The sequence below is a fragment of the Narcine bancroftii genome, chromosome 6, assembly GCF_036971445.1.
Source record: "Narcine bancroftii isolate sNarBan1 chromosome 6, sNarBan1.hap1, whole genome shotgun sequence".
Classification (NCBI taxonomy): Eukaryota; Metazoa; Chordata; class Chondrichthyes; order Torpediniformes; family Narcinidae; genus Narcine; species Narcine bancroftii.
In genome coordinates this window covers 77606337-77626780 of record NC_091474.1, presented here as the reverse complement: position 1 = coordinate 77626780, position 20444 = coordinate 77606337, and the positions used below count along the sequence as shown (strand labels likewise).

The 20444-nt window shown below is 40.8% G+C and overlaps 1 protein-coding gene across 1 annotated transcript in view; it reads left to right on the top strand.

The window, feature by feature from the left end:
* Window positions 1-20444, top strand: part of chata (choline O-acetyltransferase a) — a 57256-nt gene that overhangs the window by 15146 nt on the left and 21666 nt on the right. Inside the window, exons 3-11 of the mRNA XM_069885450.1 lie at window positions 1625-1816; window positions 5370-5488; window positions 6277-6330; window positions 8274-8445; window positions 10552-10729; window positions 13458-13627; window positions 16020-16120; window positions 17136-17264; window positions 17995-18117. Coding sequence (XP_069741551.1) covers window positions 1625-1816; window positions 5370-5488; window positions 6277-6330; window positions 8274-8445; window positions 10552-10729; window positions 13458-13627; window positions 16020-16120; window positions 17136-17264; window positions 17995-18117 — 1238 coding nt within the window. The remainder of the gene's footprint in view (window positions 1-1624; window positions 1817-5369; window positions 5489-6276; window positions 6331-8273; window positions 8446-10551; window positions 10730-13457; window positions 13628-16019; window positions 16121-17135; window positions 17265-17994; window positions 18118-20444) is intronic.

Sequence of the window (20444 nt, the reverse complement as noted above, 5' to 3'; positions counted from 1 at the left end):
GGTAAGTGCAAATATTGATCCGCTATTTGTTAACACTTCGAAAACGGGATGTGGCCGCCAGTTCCACCTTTTTATGACTTTTAGTAGCACCGATTATCTCTACCCAGAGATGCTTCCTCACTCCAGCATCTCATCGTTTGCCTTTAATTGGTAGAATTGCAGAATATTGGATGGGAAGTGGGCAGGTTTGGCTGAACCTGGCGCCTTGGCTCTGTGTTGCGCCCAAGGACAATGCTTGGAAGTTGATTCTCCGGCTCTTTCCCCCAGAAACTCTTCTTCTGTGATCTCCTCGTTTATTTCCACGAGTGTTCTCAAATGCTTTCGATTTTTTTTTATATGCTAGTTTTGAGGAAAGGACTTGGAGCCGGGGGGGGGGGGAGGTGAGTTTAGCGTCAAGGTCGGCTTCAATGCAGACCTTCTGGAAGAAAGGGAGATTGGGGTGTTGGAGCAATGTTACAGAATGCAACGCCGCGGATAACAGGTAGAGAATTGTGATGGAGACGTGCGTTGGTTGGAAGGGGCGAATTGTACCTCCTTGCATTCTCTCTTTAATCCAGGCGTTATTTCCATCTGCCCATCATTCTTCCAGAGAGTACGTGCGGTCTTGACGAAACCATGAGTGTTCCGCATAAATCCAATCAGGATTCGGTCCGACCCAGAGCTCGCAGGAACAGCTATGTATGGCAACTTTTATGCACAGTGTTTGTTCCAAGGCAGGAATGCAAGTAACAGTTCTAATCTTGATGTGTAGAAATATTTCTCTGTCACTGGAATTTGACAGTCAAATGCTACCTGAGCGCCGTGTGGTGACGAATAAAATCATGTCCAAATCAATTTAATGCCCTCAGGTAGGGTTGGAGAGAGAGCAATCTCATTGCTGGCCTATTCAGTGCAACGGGTATATAGTTGGTTTAAGGAATGTCACCCACCCCCAACCCCCCCCCCCCACACACGTTTAAACTGATCATTTAGTGAGTACCGCACAGTAGCACGGAGTCGCTGATTCTATCCCGACCTTGAGCTTGCACATCTGAGGAGTTTGCACATTCTCCCTGAATGTATAGATTCCCTCTGGATAGTCTGGGTTCCAATCGTGCTGGCTGGCAGATGAAATTACCATTGCAAATCGTCCCAAGTGTGTGGATGAGTGATAATCTGAGAGAGTAACATGGGATTATGACTGGGATAGATCCAGTGGGTCCAAGGGCCTGTCTGCATGCTGTATCTCTCTCTGACTTGGTTAGTTTAACTAACTATTGTCCAATACAGCAGGGTCATTGCTTTTCAACAACCCCTCATAGCATTACTAACCAAGAATGAGTGATAAATACTTCTGAATCATTTACTCATACGACCTGCATTCAAATAGTACAAGCAATGTTGTTTCAGATTTGGAAGATACCTTTCACAAACAGATAACGCCTTATCAACGTCCCATGAATAATACATGCTGAACATTTATTAAAATGCAAAACAAATTTTGCAATGAAGAGATAGATTGTCTGTGTTGCCACGAAGAACCTGCCAGCCAATGAGTTCTATACTGTACAATTTAATTGTTTTCACCGTTCACCCAGGTTCCTACTTAATGGTTGACATCCATTTTGTTTTCTGTAATCTGTAGGTGTTGCCCAAGTGTCCTGTCCCTCTTCTACAGGAGACACTGGACACCTACCTAAAGTGTGTAAAACACCTGGTCCCTGAGGACCAGTACAAAGTAACCAAAGTTATCGTAGAAAGGTTTGGCGCCTGTGGTGGGATCGGAGAACATTTGCAGGAACATCTGATGAAGCAAAGAGAAAAGAAAGTTAACTGGGTAATGGAAACACTTAATTCCTTCAATTAACTTAACCTGCTTTACTATGCTATGCAAGAAAACATTGAATGACAACCTACAAGAGAAAAAAGCATTGGAGTCCATTTACTTTTTGCAATAGGTTTGCATAATGATCTTGTTTAGGAAAACTGGTTTGGTCTCTCTATCCAAGCAGCGATATACAGTACATGAAGTCAGAAGGAGTGAAACAAAGATTGCTAGAAATGGAGATGACTCAATATGGAGAATTAAATAGACCAGGTCTCTAGTGTTGAGAAGACTGAGGGATGATCTTACTGAAACTTAGAACATTCTTATGGGATTTGTCAGCACAGATGTGACTGTTTTTTCCCATGGCTGTATTACTTGAGTAAGAGGTCAGATTTAAAAATATGGTGTTAAACAGAATAGGTTGAAGGAAATCAGCAAGTTGAGCAGTTGATCTTGATGAAGGGTTCAAGACAGAAACATTGATCATTCATTTTCTCGATCTGCTGTGTTCCTCCTACAGATTGTGTTTAGCTGCAGGTTCTAGCATTTGCACTCTCTCTCACACGTTCTCAAAATATAACGCAGCCTAATCAAAAATAACAAGATAAAATTAACCTTTCCAAAATTCTATCCAAGAGATCTGCAGAGGCTCCGATTCTTAATATTTTCAAGACGTAGCTTTTGGGATATTAGGGGAGTCAAGGGTGATGTGCGTGGAAGCTGCGTTGAGGTAAAAGACTAGCCCTGATCCTTTCCATTGAAGAGCAGGCAAAGGGACTTCATGACTAAATCCTGCTGCAATCTGTTTGCTTTTATTATGTGTTTATTTTTAAACTTACAGAATATAAGCACCACAATTTCTATTTTGAAGATAGGTTCTAGTAAATACATTATAATGGTGCATTTTTAAAATTAAAACTCTCCCAATTGAACAAGCTTTTTTTCCTGAATAAATCACATGTACCACTGCAGCTATGGTGGTGCTCTTAACAAAATTATTAAGCAAGTAAACATCAGTTTACCAGTTCAGCTGTGACTGAATTTGTGGCAGAGAGGCTGATTTCATTTTGTCTCAATGTACAAACTTCATGATGGAATATGTAGATGGATAAGATATATATGTGTGTGTATAGATGTGTGTCTGTTTGTTTATCTGTTCTCCATGCAAATCAATATGGATCACTCTACAAATGACCAAGGAGGTTCAGGAAGGGTAATATTTGATGCTGAATGTCATGACCACATTGAATTGAATTGAATTTAACCTTTAAGGTCAAAAATGTTTTCTCACCAGCTTGCATTACTATTTATTTTTCAAGTTTTTACTAGCACTCTCTTATATTACTGTTCACTATAATTATGGCAACATTTGATGTTGAATATCATGACCACATTGAATTTAACATTTAAGGTAATATGAAGTTCAAAAGAAATTAAACTTGCACCAGGGACACCTCAATTAGTTACAGTGCGCTGTGCATCAACATATATTCAGAAACCAAACCCAGTTCAATGTGGGCCCAAAAAAACCAAAGTAACATTGGTAGAAGCTCTACACAACCCCTTAGAGATAGACAAAAGAAAGCAAGAGATCACCTCACTGTTGATGCTTCCAGACATGCAAGGAGCAGGTAGCAGGAAACAGAACAGAGAAATATGCCCATCACAGTGCTCAGGCTTCCAGTCAGGCAAGTGACAGGCTGTGGGAAACAACAGCAATACCTGCACACACACGCACACATATTCAATATACAGACATATACTGTATATGAAAAATTTCCATCATGAAGTTTGCACATTATTTGAGACTTTTCTTCTGAAGGTACCAGAGAAGGGTTATATTTCATCTATGTATCAAATATTACAGGATGGTATGGATAAAAAGGGTTGGGATAGATCTAAAAGTAAATGGGAAGCGGATACTGGTTTTATTTTTTCCGAAGATGATTGGTTAGATATTTGCTTTGATAGTGTAACTAGATTGATAAATGCACGTTATGCAATGATTAACTATAATTTTTACATCAATTATATTTAACACCTGAAAAATTTAAAAAGTATGGTTTTAATAAATCAGATTTGTGTTTTAGATGTGGTGATACGGTTGGAACTTTTTTTCATGCCGTTTGGTCATGTATGCATAGACAATCTTTTTGGAAGAAAATTCAATCGTTTTTAGAATATCTGTATAAGATTAAAATAGTTTTAGATCCAACAGTATTTTTATTGGGTTGTTTGCAACCTTTGAAAGGCTTGGGATTAGATAAGTTTCAGCTTGCTTTTGTATATTTAGCTTTATCCGTAGTGAAAAAATGTATTGCTAGTATGTGGAAAGATCCAAATATGATTGATATTCATAGATGGCATAATGAGATGAAATATTGTTTAATAATGGAAAAAATTATGTATGTTTCACGTGATAATTATAATTTTTTTATTAATAAGTGGTCGTTTATCTTGGGTAAACTTATACCTCTCATTTTGATCGTTTTAGATTGGTCACAGTGTTTGAGCTACCGAAAGAAAATAGACACACACACACCGAGAGCAGTTCAGTTTATACAAATGTTTATTACAAATTCAAAAGCTGATTTCACACTAGAATATGCAAGCTCTTCCCAACTATACTTATCAACGCTTGGACTGGTCCCAACTGCCGAAGCGAGGCAACGACTGCACACTTGTAGTAGGTTGTCAGGGCGCCAGTAGCAGTTTCTCCACCTCCCCTGTCCGGGACATTGGCTGGACCCTAGAAGTTCTTCTTCTTGCTGAGAGATGTTGCCACCTCTCGGAGAGTCTCTCTCTTCAGCAGCGGGACCATGGCTTATATTACCCAAAAACTGCTTACCCAAGCACCTATTCCCAGCACAGCAAGAAAGATAAGCAAGCAAGCTAGCATACTAGGCTATTAACGAATAACATAATTTTCAGCTTATCACTTTGAATACAATGGTTTATTTTGCATCAAGGGAAGGCCTCTGACAGTCTGTGACCAAAACAAGCAGGAAGATTAAATGTTCTTGGTACACAGATGTCCTTTCTTCAGATAACAGCATCTCTGGCCCCTTGGTGGAATTTAGTTTATGTCTGCTGATTCTAAAAACACAAGCAGGTTCTCAGCCTTGCAAAACCAAGAGCAGCAAATTAAAAAAAACAGGTTAGAATCTTCCATTACATCGTTATATTCAGAATATTTACATTTCAATTACATTGATTAGATCTTAATATGTATATTTAATTTTTCTTTAATATTTTTTCTTTTTTCTTTCTTTATGGATCTCCTTAGGAGAGTTGGCTGAAGGAGGGGGGGTTTCTTTTCTTTCCTCTTTTTTTATATATATAAAAAATAACATTCATGTTAATTCATGTTAACATTCATTTTTTCCCTTGGTAGAATTTGTCAAGTTTCTGAACGATTTACCATTAATAAATCAATGCTGGCTACTCAATTTTATTTAAGTTTAAATTGAAACTACTAAATAAATTAGATAATCGAAAGAGACTGTTCTAAAGAAACATTTACTAGCAGTGACAATAAGCAGGTTTTCCTTCTCTTCCCAAGATTTACGATTGGTGGATAGACAACATGTATCTAAGCAATCCAATTGCCCTTCCAGTAAACTCCAGTCCTGGAATGGTCTTCCCTCGTCAGAACTTCCAGGATGAGGATGATCAGCTCAGGTACAACTATTCATGTGTACTGTTTTCTGTAGCACAACAGAAATACTTGGTGCTGCAAAGTGCATGGTGATAATGACATATTTGTGCATTCAGCAAATGCCCTGCTTTCAGATACTTTGAGCTGAAACTGAAAATGCAACTCGATGGAATTATATTGGGTAAAACATGAAAGTCTGCAGATGCAGTGATTGAAGTCAAAGCACAATGCTGGAGAAACTTAGCAGGTCAAATCAACATTTCAGGCTTGGGCCTTTTATCAAGGATTCAGGCACCTGCCTACATATTGTTCATACCTTGATGAAGGGGTCGAGTCGAAACATTGATTATATATTTTTATCTTTGCTGCATAAAGTATGACCTGTTGAGTTTCTCCAGAATTATATTGGGACTATTTCTTTTTAACATTTCAAGGTCCATGCCCTTGAACATGTGGATGAACTTATCATTGTTTGTTGCCCTTGTGTGTTCCCAAAAAAATAATTTTTAAAGGCAGTGTCTTTTTTGAATAACCTTTTCTTGAGCATTTGCACATTGAGCAAAGGTCATTGCAGCTGATGACATTGCACCCAAGGCTCATCAAAACCATGTTCAGCTTCTTATTGTACACTTTGGTGAACTTTATCCAAACATTTAAACTTATACAAAGCAAATCTTGGCATCTTTTACTTGCTGAGGCAGCTAGTTGCTCCCTCGTGGAACCTGATTCTCATCCTCAATGTCAGACATAATTACTATAATAATATTTTGCATCTGAATGAGCACATTATAAATTAATTTTCTCTTTACAGGTTTGCTGCTCGTCTCATTTCTGGTATACTGGATTACAAAGTTGTATTGGATGCGTAAGTTATTAACAAACAGCTCAAAGTTCAGATTTACTGTCAGAGTACAGACATGACATCACATACAACCCTGAGTTTCTTTTTTCTCTGGCTCAGGCAGAATAACACTTACTGGAAGTGCAAAAAAACTGTCCTCAAGAAGATGCAGACACATGGAAAGAAATGCAAAGAAGCTCTCAATACAGAGAGGAAAAAAAAGTCAATAAAGTGCATGAGTCCATAAATGGGTCCCTGATTGAGTTTGTTATTGACGAGTCTGATGGTGGAGGGGGAGCAGCTGTTCCTGAACTTCTTAAATTTAGACATCCAGCACAGTAACAGGCCATTTTGGCCTATGAGATCGTGCCGTCCAATTTACACCCTTACAACCCTCAGTACATCTCGAATGGTGGGAGGAAGCCAGAGCTCCTGGGGAAAACCCACACATACATGGGAAGAACATAGAAGCCCCTTACAGACAGCTTTGGAGTTGAACGCTGGTCCAGATCGTTAACTGCTATGCCAACCATGCCACCCTAACCTGGTGGTGCAAGTCTTGTGACATCCATACCTCTTTTCTCATGGTAGCTATTCCACAAGCTAAAATAATCAATGATTCAATTTATTTTTCTAATAAATTCAAGATCTTCCAGTGAAACATATTCACCGTATAACATCTTTTTTATCTTAATATAAATGGTTAATGTCTCTTTTTGAAATGAAGATAATTAAAAAAATTTGTGGGGTTTGTTTCCTTTTATTAAGTAAGGGGAAAAGATATTTAGGAATAATACTAGTTGTAATAAGGTAGCGTGTATAAATTGTGGGGGGTTTACAGATGAGGTGGTGAAGGTCTTCTAAGCTTTTGACAGAGTGCCTGAGCATTGGAGAGAATGCCGTGAGTTTTGTTTCTTCCCCTTCTTGGTGTAAGGACTTAAAGTTCACATGGGTGCAAAGATGAACAAGAAACATAGGTACTAAAGTAGAATCAGAATTTATTTTCATGAATCTGTCGCAAAATTCGTTGTTTTGTAGCAGTGTTGGAGGTGTAATTATTGCCATAAATTATGTTTTTCCAAAAAAATTAGTACAAAGGAAAAGAAAATGAGGTCGCGCCCGTGGTTCATTGTCCATTTAGAAACCTGAAGGCAGAGGGGAAGAAGCTGTTTTTTTTTAACTGTTGCGTGTTCGTCTTCAAGTACCTCCTTCCTGATGGTAGCAGGGTGAAGAGGACATCCCCTGGTGGGGAGGGTCCTTGATGATAGAGGCTGCTTTCTCATGACACCCGCCACTGGTAGATGTCCTTGATGGAGTGGAGATGAATGCCTGGGATGGCCCTGGCTGAGTTTACATTGTAGCCTTTTCCTGTCCCGTGTATTGGCACCTCCATACCAGTGATGCAACCAGTTTGAATGTAAGGGTGTAAACTGGGCGGCACTGTGTTGTATGCCTAAGTTTAAGAAGTTCAAGTACACCTGTAGAAATTTGCAAGAAATAGAAAAACACCAATAATTAAAATTACATTCAGAAATGGTGGAAGTACTTAGCAGGTCAGGCAGTGCCTGCGAAGAGAAAAATGTATGAGGTCAATGAAATTGTAAGACAAAGAAGTGAGCGCTTTTAATTATTGTCAGTGTTTTAATTTATCGATTGTAGATTATGGATTTCAAAATCTTAACAGTTTGGTACCTGATTATTATTAGAACACCAGGTAAAAGAATATTAGGGTTGTATGTGACAATAAATCTGAAATCTGATCTTGGGAATTTTCTTTTCTTTATAAATAACTGTAACTCAGCACTCACAATAATAGTTTACATATAAATTTTTTGGGAGTTCAAACAATATTTAGTTCAGGTATTGTTTATTAATCAAAGAAATTGCTGACATCATGTTCTGAATCAGACAATATCTAACTTTGGAGATGATGATTATTCAGTGTGTTTTCACATCTTGTTTTCCAGTCGTGCCTTACCTGTTGATTTTGCCCGTGGTCAATTGGCGGGACATGCCTTGTGCATGGAACAATACTACAGGCTGTTCTCATCTTATCGTATCCCAGGTCAACACAAGGACACACTGGTCTCCCAGAATAGCTCTGAGCTGCAGCATGTTATCGTGACTTGTCGAAACCAGGTCAGCATTTAGTTTGCATACGAAACATGGTGATAAAAGTCGGAAATTGGCTGTGGGCTAATGTTCCTGGAGTGGAAATGAGAATGTAAGTTTTAAAATACTGGGAGGCAGAAGATGTCTGATGAGAACCTCCTTATTTGGTAAGACTTAACCATTGGGTAAGGGACATAACCCTGATTAACAAATCCCAAGAGAATTTGAAGAAACATTTATTTATATGGAGCAGTCAGTCAAATGTTCTGGACACCCAGAAATCTGAAGGGATAAAGATACATGATTTGTAAGCCACGAGGAGACTTGGAAACAAGACTAGCTGGTCATGGCAGTGCTTCTTGCTGTAAAGAAGTCCTCACGCTTTGCAAAGTCTGTGCAACTGTATTCATGTTTGTTTTCAAACAACCAAATGTCCTCTAACAGAAGAGGAAGTGAATGGGTGAAGTTGTCCCGTAATGACTATAAATTCTGGGCAATTTATCTACTTGATAGACAGCAATAAACTAAAAACCCCGGCACCCATGGGGATTGTTGGATGCTGGATAGACTTGCTCTTCCAATGGTTAACTAAGTTACCTGTATTAAGAGGCAAAAGACAAAAATACTATACTGTATTTATACAGAACAAAGGTCACTTGCATGAATATATGAACCTTAAAGCATTTTACTTTATTTTCAGACACATTCTTTGAAAACATTTAACTGTCACTTCATCTGCAGGTTGTATATTCTCCCAGTGTCTGCATGGGTTTCCTCCAGTTTACTCCCATGTATGGGGGGGATTGTAGATTAATTGGGGTATTGGAGCAGCATGGATCTGTTACTGTGCTGTGTGTCCACATTGTTAAAAAAACTAATGTACTGAGACTGGAGGCCTTGAACTACAAGGAAGGCTGAATAAGCTGGGACTTTTCTTCCTAGAGTGCAGGAGGTGAGGGGAGTGGGGGGAGCTTTCTAGAGGTTTATAACATCATGAGAGACTTGAATAAGGAGAATGGACACAATCTTTGCCCCAGAGTAGGGGAGTCTAAAGCTAGAGGATAGGTTTCAGGTGTGATGGTTTAAAAGCAATTTGAGAGGTGGTGGGTGTATGGAACAAGATGCCAAACAAAGTGGTAGAAATTGAGAAATTTGTAATGGAACCATCAAACCACAAAATATTACTGCACAGAAAACAGACCGTTTGGCCCATCCAGTCTGTGCCAGACAATTATTCTACCTAGTCCCTCTGACATGCACTCAGTCCATACACATCCCATTCATGGACTTGTCCAAATTCTTCCGAAATGTAAAAATTGTGCCTGCTTTCACCACTTCATCTGGCAGCTCATTCCACACTCTGTGTGTGAAGAAGTTCTCCTGATGTTCCCCCTCAATGTTTGCCCTTTCAACCGTAACCCATATCCTCTGGTTTTTATCTCATCTACCCTCAGTGGAAAACACCTACCTACATTCACTCTGCCTCATCAACATCATCATGTCTCTCCATTGGTCATGACCTCTGACCCTCTGAATTGTAAGTGTTGTCTCCCCATTCTCCATCTTTGAGCTAAGACCGTAGTTGATGTTGAGTTCATGATTATACAAGTGAATAATACAGAAGTGGTTTCCCGTTGCCTTCTTCAGTTGCAGTGTCCCTTCTGGAAGGGTAACCCTGTGGGAAGGGAAGGTTGAGAATCACTGCTCTAGACCCAATTGTTACTGAAATATTTTGCTTGTGAAAAATTGTCATTGGTCCATTTCCTTTGGAGTTATGAAACTGTCCACATAACGAGTCAATTAGGTACAATTAAAATAGTGGCTTTCAAACTTTTTCTTTCCACCCACATCCCACCTTAAGCAATCCCTTACTAATCATAGAGCACCTATGGCCAAGAGAATACTAAAGTGGTATGTGAGTGGAAAGGAAAAGGGTTGAGAACCACTGGTTTTGAATAATCTGGGCCAAGCACATGCAAATGGGACTACCTTGTCAATGTTTGGCCAAAGGCTGTGTTTCCATGCTGTTGAAGTCTACGACCCCAAAGCAATTAACTCATGCTCCTCAACATTTCGCGCTAATTTCATTCCAAACTGCACTAACCCCTTCTTCATTTCCCTGTTTTGTGCCAGTTCTTTGTTTTGGATGTTGTCGTAAACCACAGGCGTTTGAACGAAGCTGAGTTAGCCAACCAGCTGAGAAAGATTGTGAAAATGGCGGTGAATGAGGAAGAAAGGGCACCACCCATTGGATTGCTCACATCGGACAGCAGGCCAAAATGGGCAGAGGCAAGGAAAGTGCTTCTGAGAGGTCAGTGACTGTCATGCACACATTTGGCAGCGCAAAATCAGCAAGGCAAATGCATATTTGTAATTTATATGAATGCAAACTACATGGTTAGCTTTGCATTTGTTTTCTGGGGCATCTTTTGTAACCATTCAAATAAGATCTTTGAACAGTCTATTTTGAGTGCATCTTTCTTAGAAGTCCTGTTGCCTTTGGACGTTCTAACTAGAATATAGATACAGCATGATAACAGGCCATTTGGCCCACAGACCCATGCTGCCTTAATTCACCCAATTGCCCTTCAACCCCCATACTTTTTTGAAGGGTGGGAGGAAACCAGAGCCCCCAGTGGAAGCCCACGCAGACATGAGGAGAACGTACAAATTCCTGACACACAGCACGGGATTTGAACCCCAGTCCTGATTACCAGCGCTCTAACAGCATTATGCTAATCTCTATGCCAATTGTGCCATTCCATATGTCATGGAAAAACTGAAATAATGACTTGTCCAATGGAAGTTGTGTGACTGGGCATTACAAAATGTGAGTGGTCACTCTGGTAATGTGGAGCAAGAGAATCACTCACACATATCCATTCTTGGGTCCGTGTTCAAGAAGTGTATTTATTCAATTAATTTCCCTTCTGGTAGAGGGAAAAGAATCTGATCATCCTATAGGCCCAGTTCACACACACTTCCTCAATGTGCAAAGCGTGGTGTGACTCGAAAACAAAAAAATGAAAGTGAATGTTATTTCCTGCTTATTAAACTAACAGCGGCCTGACGTGTCTCCTTCGAACTTGACTATTGTTGAAGTTAGACGTATAGCACGGCAACAAGCCCTTTTGGCCCATGAAATTACACCTAATTGACCTACAACTCCGGTACGTTTTGAAGGGTGGGAGGAAACCAGAGCACCCGGAGGAAACCCACGAGGACACCTTACAGACAGCGTGGGATTCGAACCCTGGTCGCTAATGCTGTAATTGCATTGCACTAGCCTCTGCGCTAACCATGCCACTCACATTTTGGGGTAGGGTAACTAGCACAAAACAATGTAGTGAAATTTACTTATCATCTCTTAATCAATCTCAAACAGCCATTCTCAACCATTTTTTTTTGTGACTTTGGTGCCCTTAGGACGCTGCTCAATGTTTATGGGGATTCTTCCCTGTAAAGTAGTCAAGTTTTGGTTTGTTCTGTACTTCTCTTCTAAAGACTACATTAAAAAATCTTTTATGATTTCAGTCTGTGGCCCCCCCCTTAAATGTGCTGTAGCCGCCAGGATGAGGGGTGTGGGACGGGTGTGGTGGGGGGCACGTATTGTCCCGGTTGAGAATGACTGAGCTAAAGCATGATGCTGACTGATTAGCTTTACAATCCCCACATGACCTCGGAGACACCTGGACCCCTTGAGAAGAGCATCTGGTCAGTATCCAAATTCCTTTGAACATAGAACATTACAACACAGTATAGGCCATTCAGCCCTCGATGTTGTGCCAACCTATATAGTCCTACCAAAAAAAACTAAACCTCCCTCCTTATAACTCTCTATTTTCTTGCATCCATGTGCCTGTCTGAGAGTTTCAGCCTCCACCACCAGCCCCGGCAATGCATTCCAGGCAACCACAGCTCTCTGTGTAAATAAACTTACCCCTGATGTCTCTCCTAAACTTTCCTCCCTTCACTTTGTATAGATGTCCTCTGGTGTTTGCTTTTCCTGACCTAGTTATACAAAAAAAAGGGAGCTGGTTGTCTACCTTATCTTGTGATAAGATTCTTCAGAATCTTGTGAACCTCAATTAAGTCACCTCTCATCCATCTTCGCTCCAAAGAGAAAAGTCCCATAACCTTGCCTCATAAGACTTATTTTCCAATCCAGGCAACATCCTGGTAAATGTCCTCTGCACCCTTTCCTTAGCTTCCACATCCTTCCTGTAATGAGGTGACCAGAACTGAACACAATACTCTATGTAGTCTCACCAGAGATTTGTAGAGTTGCAACATGACTCGTCAACTCTTGAACTCCATCCCCCGACTAATGAAGCCCAGATTCTGCATGGCCTTCTTCACTATCCTGTCAACCTGTGAGGCAACCTTGATGAGATGCAGGGATTTGGTCTCTCTGATCCTCCACATTGTTAATTATCCAACCATTAACCCTGTACTCACCTTTCAGGTTTGCCCTTCCAAAATGTACCACTTCACACTAATCTGGATTGAACTCCATCTGCCACTTTTCTGCCTAACTCTGCATCCTGTCTCTATCCTTTTTTAATATATGACAACCTTCAGTGCTATCCACAGCTCCACCATCCCTCATTTCATCTGCAAACTTACTGACCCACCCTTCTGCTTCTTCATCCAGGTCATTTCTAAAAATCACCAAGAGCAGGGGTCCCAGAACAGATCCCTACAGAACTCCACTAGTCACTGACCTTCAGGCAAAAAAAACCTTCCTTCTACTACTTTGGTTTAGTCAATCATTTGTTCTCTTCTTGGTCAGTCCCTTGGCATCAAGGATGACTTACGTCCTCCGCTCCAGCCTTATGGCTCTGCGTTGGCAAATGAAGCTAACGAGGGAATCGTAGATTGTTTCCATAGATATGTAGCTGAAGGACTGGGTGAAGGGCATTCACTCCAGGCTTTGGATGTTTCCGAAACAAGTGCATTATATTAAAAGTTGCATCAATTTCAATAAATATCTGAATATCTATTGCCCAAGTTAATATATTTGGTACTTTCTCTCACAGATTCGACGAACCGGGCCTCTCTGGATGCCATCGAACACTGCATATTTCTGCTTTGTTTAGATGAACCAATTGATATCGAGCACACTGATTTAACAATGGCCTTGCAGATAATGCATGGTGATGGTTGGCAAAAAAATGGTGCAAATCGGTGGTATGATAAAACCATGCAGGTAATGGACTTGGATGTGTCACCAAAATTCATCTTATCCATCGAATTATAGGAGTGTGAGAGAGTTTCTCATATTAACCAATATATTTTTTAAATCAGCAGATAAAAGCATCTGTTTAAATGAGATTGTTCATCTTATTTTAACATAAATATTAATGTGTTCATTTGAATATGTATTTACATCAACATTTACACCGATAAGCACGAGGTTTAATGGACTTGATTAGTATAGCACACTAAAATTGATAATCCTTTATCTGACCATCTGGAAAGTCAAGAGTCAAGATTCAAGATTCCTTTATTGTCATTTAATAGTACAGAATGTAATATTACGTGAAATTTCCTTCTGCCTGCCACAAGGCAGACAAAGAATCACCATTAGTGTTGCCTGGAGCCCCTTACAGAATGAGAGAAAGAGAAACAAAGGTGAATCCCCTCAGAGACACTGAGAGCCTGTGGATTCGCCTCCAGTGCTCCCGCAGCCTCTGCAGCCACACAACTCCAGTTCAAGCCATCCATAGCCTGAGCTCCAGATTCAAACCTCTGATGTGATCAGTAAGCCTTCGGCACCCAAAGCTCTTCGGGACCCTTCTTGCTGTCAGTACCCTCTCAAATCCTGGCTCAGATTCCTGATTCCCAGCAGCCCATGCAGGTCCCCCTGCATGGGTCCCTCAGCCACTGAGCCCCTTGGAGATCTGTTGTCTGATGGACCTGGTGATGCTTGTACTTTACACTCACCTAGACCAGTTCCAGGGCTTCTTTACACTCACAGGAGCTCCAGTACCCGAGATTCTTTCCATGCACTAGTATTCTAGATCCCTCTCTCCCTATTCACTCATGGGATCTTCAGTTACTGCTCTCTCAGTATCTCAGGTTCCCATGCTCCCTGTCCACTCACCAGGTCCCCGGTTCCTGCACACTCTTTCCACTCACCTAGCGTTGTAGCCCACCTTACCTTGAAGTCAACAAGGTCCACTAAAATGTTATCGCGCAACATCTACTGAAAATGTGAATTAGAGCAGTATTGGAGTAGTCATAAAAATAACATCTGATTGTCTGGAAATTCTGCTAGTCCGCACCATCAAAGTCCACTGGTTTGCTCAATTAACGAAGTTTTACTATATATTGTATAACAAAGCCTAGTTTCCGCAATACCAAACAAATTGGGTCATGTGGTCACCTTGAATAAAATCAGAAATACTGGATGAACTCAACCAGTCAAGCTGCATCTGTGGAAAGAGGAACCAGTTAATATTTCAAATCAGGGACTTGAAATATTAACTGGATTCAAGGAAGGGTCCCTAACACAAAACATTGCCTGATTTCTCTTTCTGTATAACTGTCTAACTGGCTGAGTTATTCCAGCCACTGTAAGTATTATTCATTTGTTTATTGATGACAATGTGAGTTCAAATTGGCATAGTTATGCCCTAGAGCGGGGGAGACCAAACTGCAGCTCGTGAGTCACCTGTGGTTCTTTGACGTGAGGTGCGGCTCAGAGATATGTCGGCTGAGGCAGGAATCGTATGGCCACCCTCCCATCCAAGCTCCCGAGGCGCTGACTGTGCACTCACGCCTTGGCCACGGCCCGCCCATCCATCTGAGCTCTGATCACAAACTTACTACCTGGTTCCGGCTGTCCACCTGATACTACCTGGTCCCGGCTGTCCACCTGGCCATCAGAGCACCCGACGCCCTGAATGATGCAGATACTTATCACAGTGAAAAGTAGTATACGTGTAATAGTTGACCCCTAAATTTTACCCTAAAAATTGGTCCATAAATTTCAACATGAGTATATGCATTATATATACGCATAAAAATTAGCAGTTTAAAAACAACATACATAAATAAATAAATAGTGTTAGGCTCATGTATTTCTTTATATAAAAAATTGTGACAAAATGTTCACTAAAAATAAGAATGTAATATTTTTTCATGTCTTGCAATTCTCAAACATCTGAAGTTTATCATATGTGGCTCTTACATTAAGCAAATTTAGCTACCCCTGCCCTCTAGAAAGAGTTACCGGCAACTCAGAATTTGGTACATACAGAATAACAATGAGAAGCCTGTACCTGTTACTGACAGGAACCCTGTTGCTTGAACCTATTAGCTAAATTCAAAATTAACTTGGTATTGCTAAACCCCAACATTGCTCGAGCTTGCATTCCATGGGAAACCTTCTCCTCGCTGTTACAACTCCACCTGTCATCCTATGATTTGACAACTGCAGCTTCATGAAACAGATGCTGGTTAAAGTCGCTGTCTTCGTGCTTTGCCGTTGCTAGCCAATGGACTCCTGTTAGAAAGTATTTCAGTAGACATTTTACTTTGTACCTTTAGAATAACTCCAGAATTACAAAATGACAGATTTCCATTTATTGCTGCAGTTTATTGTTGGAAGAGATGGATTGTGTGGTCTGGTTTATGAACATTCACCTGCAGAAGGAATTGCTGTCATCCAGTGTGTTGAACATCTACTCTGCTACATGTATGTCACTGATTTCTTGCAACTTGTGCTAATTCTCATTTCATAATAAATCATCCTCTGAAAAGATTTTCAGTTTGCTCACTTTACAAGAGAGAGCAGATGCAAGAATACTCCAAGATTTTTTGAAAGAGCTGATCAGTTGTTAACAATGCATCTTGTTTTGTCTGTGATCCCTTTTCAGAATAATGCACTTCAATAATTAGAGAAAACTTCCCTTGCAGCTCACAGATCACAGTCAAACTCCTTAATCTGTTATCCAATGGTTTGGCAATCCTGACGAATTAGCATCTTGTTCTCCAGGAGCTATTCCCACGAAACGCGAAAGTCACCATACATTGTTCCTCTCTCGCACTCTCTCTCTCTCTTCTCTTTTCCCTCTCTCTTCTTTCCCATAGCTCTGCTTCCACTGACCCCCAAACAACCCCCCCCCTTCCCCAGTCAATGAAAATAAAAACACAATGCTGGAGAAACTCAGCAGGTCATGGTGTTTGTACTTCAACCAAGGTTTGGTGTTTTACTCCCCCCCCCAGTCAATTCTCACCTTTCCTCTCTCCCATCCATATCCAATTAACACCTTTGGCCTGTTGGTCTGTGCTCCTCCCCCTGCCTCTTCTTCCCTCCCCAGCTTTTTATTTCAGGAGCCTGTCTGCTTTTCACTCATATCTTGAAAAAGGGCAGAGGCCTGGAACATTTGTGATACCTCCTGTGGACGCTGCAAGACCTGCTGAGTTCCTCCAGCATTTTTGTGTTTTTGCCTTACTACCTGTGCTGCTTTTATGCTCACCAGTTGTACTCCTTTTGATATAGTGGGACACCAGTTCCCACACTCCCTATTCTAAAATTCCATCTTATTCTGAAATGTTGTCTCTTATTTTTTAGCTTCCTTGAGAACAGTGCGATGTATCCCCTTCAATTCCTCATTTAGATGAACTGTTGTTAGATCATCAGATCATTAGCTTGTCTAGAACCACTAGTTCTCAGCGTTTTTGATATTTATACATGATCTACCTTACAGTAAAGAGGCTTCTAGAAAGATGGTACGAGCAGACTCTCTCAGTGATCTGCATCCTCCTCAAAGACTGAGCTGGAAGGGTGACCATGAAATTCACAGATACTTAACGTCAGCAGCTGATAAACTTCAAAGGTATACAGTAGACCCTAAACAATATCTAACAAGAATTTCATTGCAGATCAGTGATTGCTAATGCACTTTGAGTTGGTCTGTTTATTTCCCTGTGATTCTAGAGATGATTCTGACTGTGACATTAATTTAGATGTTTGTACAAGATTGAGTTTAGGAGTTACAACTCCACAAATCTCTGGTGAGGTCACACTCAGAACATTGTGTTCAATTCTGGTCACTTCATTACAGGAAAGAAGTGGAAGCTCTGGAGAGGGTGCAGAGGAGATTGGAAAATATATCTTATGAGGCAAGGTTAGCAGAGGTGGGGCTTTTCTCTTTGCAATGAAGAAGGATGAGAGGGGACTTAATGAAGATGTACAAGATCATGAAAGACGCAGATAAGGTAGACAGTCAGCATCTTTTTCCCTGGGCGGGAGTAGCAAATACCGGAGGACAACAGTACAAAGTAAAGGGAGGAGACATCAGCTGTGTTTTTTTACACAGAGAGATGTGGATGTCTGGAATACATTGCCAGGTGTGGAACTGGAGGCTGGAACAATTTAAGAGACTCTTAAACAGGCACTTGGATGAAAGAAAAATAGAGGGTTATGATGTAGGAAGGGTTTAGTATTTTTTGGTTGGCTCAACATCGTGGACCTGTACTGTGCTGTAATGTTTTATGTTCTATACAGATTAGTCTTAAGGAAATAGCAATACTAAATGCTACTTTGGTAATATTCCATATTTCCAGGCTGGTAGATAACACTGACCTGAACGTATTCAGGTTGAAGGCTCTTGGGAAGGACTTTATCAAAAACCAGAAGATGAGTCCAGATGCCTTTATTCAGGTTGGATTGCAACTATCGTTCTACAGGTGAGATTCTGCAGTCTGCGTGGAACTTCACTGACCTTCATTCTACAATAATGCAGCCATTCTCAACTTTTTTTTGGCTCTGGCCCCCTGAGGACTTTGTTAAAAGTTTATGCCCCCCCCCCCCAACCTTCACTGTGAAGCAGTCAAGTTTAGTTGGTTTCTTTCGTACTTCTCTCCAACTATCTATGCCCACTTATTAAGGATTTCAGTCTGTACCCCCCCACCTAAAATGTACTATGGCCCCCAGAGAAGGCCATATGGCCCCCATTGAGAATGGCTGCACTTTATGGGCTATAAGTACAAATTGTATGGGTTGTTTAGATAGGATGGCATGGTTAGTGTAGGACTTAGTGTGATGCTATTACAGTGCCGGCAACCTTGGTTTGAGTCCATCTCTCAGGAAAAGTACATTCTCCCCATGATCTGTGTGGGTTTCCTCCAAGTGCTCCAGTTTCTTTCATCCACTAATGACTTATGGGGTTTATAGGTTAATTGGTATATTTGGGTGGCACTGGCTTGTGGGCTGGAATGAACCGTTACTGTGCTATGTAAAAAGGCTTCTTCCTAGCAAATACATCAAGCAGTCTGATATCATGCCTCTATCCAAAGCATGTGGTTTCTTGCAATTCTAATCACTATCAACATTTAAAAAAAAAAATCTCTTTATACTCTGATCGACTCTCTCCTGATCTGTTTTGTTCCCTCAAGATAAAACTGCTAAGTTACAGCCAGAATAATGATCAACGTCATATCCACTGAATATTCGCCTTTTTTCCTTATCATGGCAAAACACACAGTCTTTTGAGGGAGCTGGGATGGTTAATTGAAGTAGACATCAGTTCTGGTGAGAGATCACTGACCTTAACATTAGCTGTGCTTTCCTTTCCATGGATACTGTCCGATCTGTTGAGCATTTGCAGTATTTTCCATTTTTATTCCAGATTTCCAGCATCTAAAATATGTCTGTGATAGTACAGATCTATCACCAATGTATATAGTTACAGTATCTAGACTGTGCTTACAGCGATTGGCTGAGAGCTAAGCCACGCCTACTGTCTGGGCCTTAAAGGGTTGTGTCCCTAGCCAGGTTGGATCATTCCGGACTGGTCGGCCACCTGTGAAGAGCTCCTGTCTTTTGCTAATAAAAGCCTTGGTTTGGATCAACAAGTCTTTGATTCTTTTGACGAGCTCTACAATGTCAGAATCGGAAATGTCAAATGTTTCAGAATCAGAATTTATTCTCATGAACATATCATGAAATTTGCTGTTTTGTGGTAGCGTCACAGTACAAACGTTTATATCAACCACCTTACACTCAGTGTCCTTGTGTCACTGAGTGCTCATCTTCAGGCTCCTGTACCTCTTTCCCAATGGTAACCAGGTGTTCTAAAGTCCCAAATATACTTTGTCTTCTGGATTACCTTCATCTGTACCCAGTGTTGGTTCTTCAAAAATTCTGTGAGTCAAGTAGCATGGCTCTTTTTGAAATTGTTTCTCAATTTTTATTGTTTCATCTTTCAGAAAATATTCCATTCACTTTCCTCTCTTGAGCATGAGGCAAAAAGGATTAGAATCGCTTCCAAATATGAAGTTATATCCCGTGAAAGGAAAAAAAAGTTTCAAGTCAAGTCAAGTCACGTTTATTTGTTGTTCTTACCATAAACCTTGTAGTACAGTGAAAACGATATAGCATTTGTCTGGACCTTGGAGCTGGTTATTTACATGGATAAATTACCTCAGAAACTTTTTATAAATAACATACCACTTATTAAATATCATGTTACATATGCTAGCCCTGTGTCCCAGAGTTCAGAAGCCTCACGGCTTTGGGGGGGCGGGGGGAAGCTGACTCGTAATCTGGTCGTGAGGGCCCGAATTCTTCAATACCTCTTCACAGATGGCACATTAATTTCCATTAGATCATTAACATTTGATCCAAAGAGATACTATGGATCTTGCACATCCAAAATTTCCAGGGATATTAAGGGATATGGGGAAAAGGGAGGTAGGTGGAGATGAGCCTATCATCAGATCAGCTACAATCTCATTGAACGGCTCGACAGGCCAGATGGCCGACTTCTGCAACCATTTCTAATGTTCTAATGTCCCAATCTGCTTGACCTTGATGTTCCCTCAGCAGGACTGTACTTCAGAGTACTTACTGAATCCCCATGGGAGATCTATGCTTCCATTCAATCTCTGACTCACCAGCTGAGGTGGTTCAAAAGCTGCTGTGATTGGTGAAATACTTGTTTCCCCCCCCCCACCCCACTTCTCCCATGAAGCCATAAAGCGTTCAGTGTGAAGCTGTCCAATCCAACAGTAGC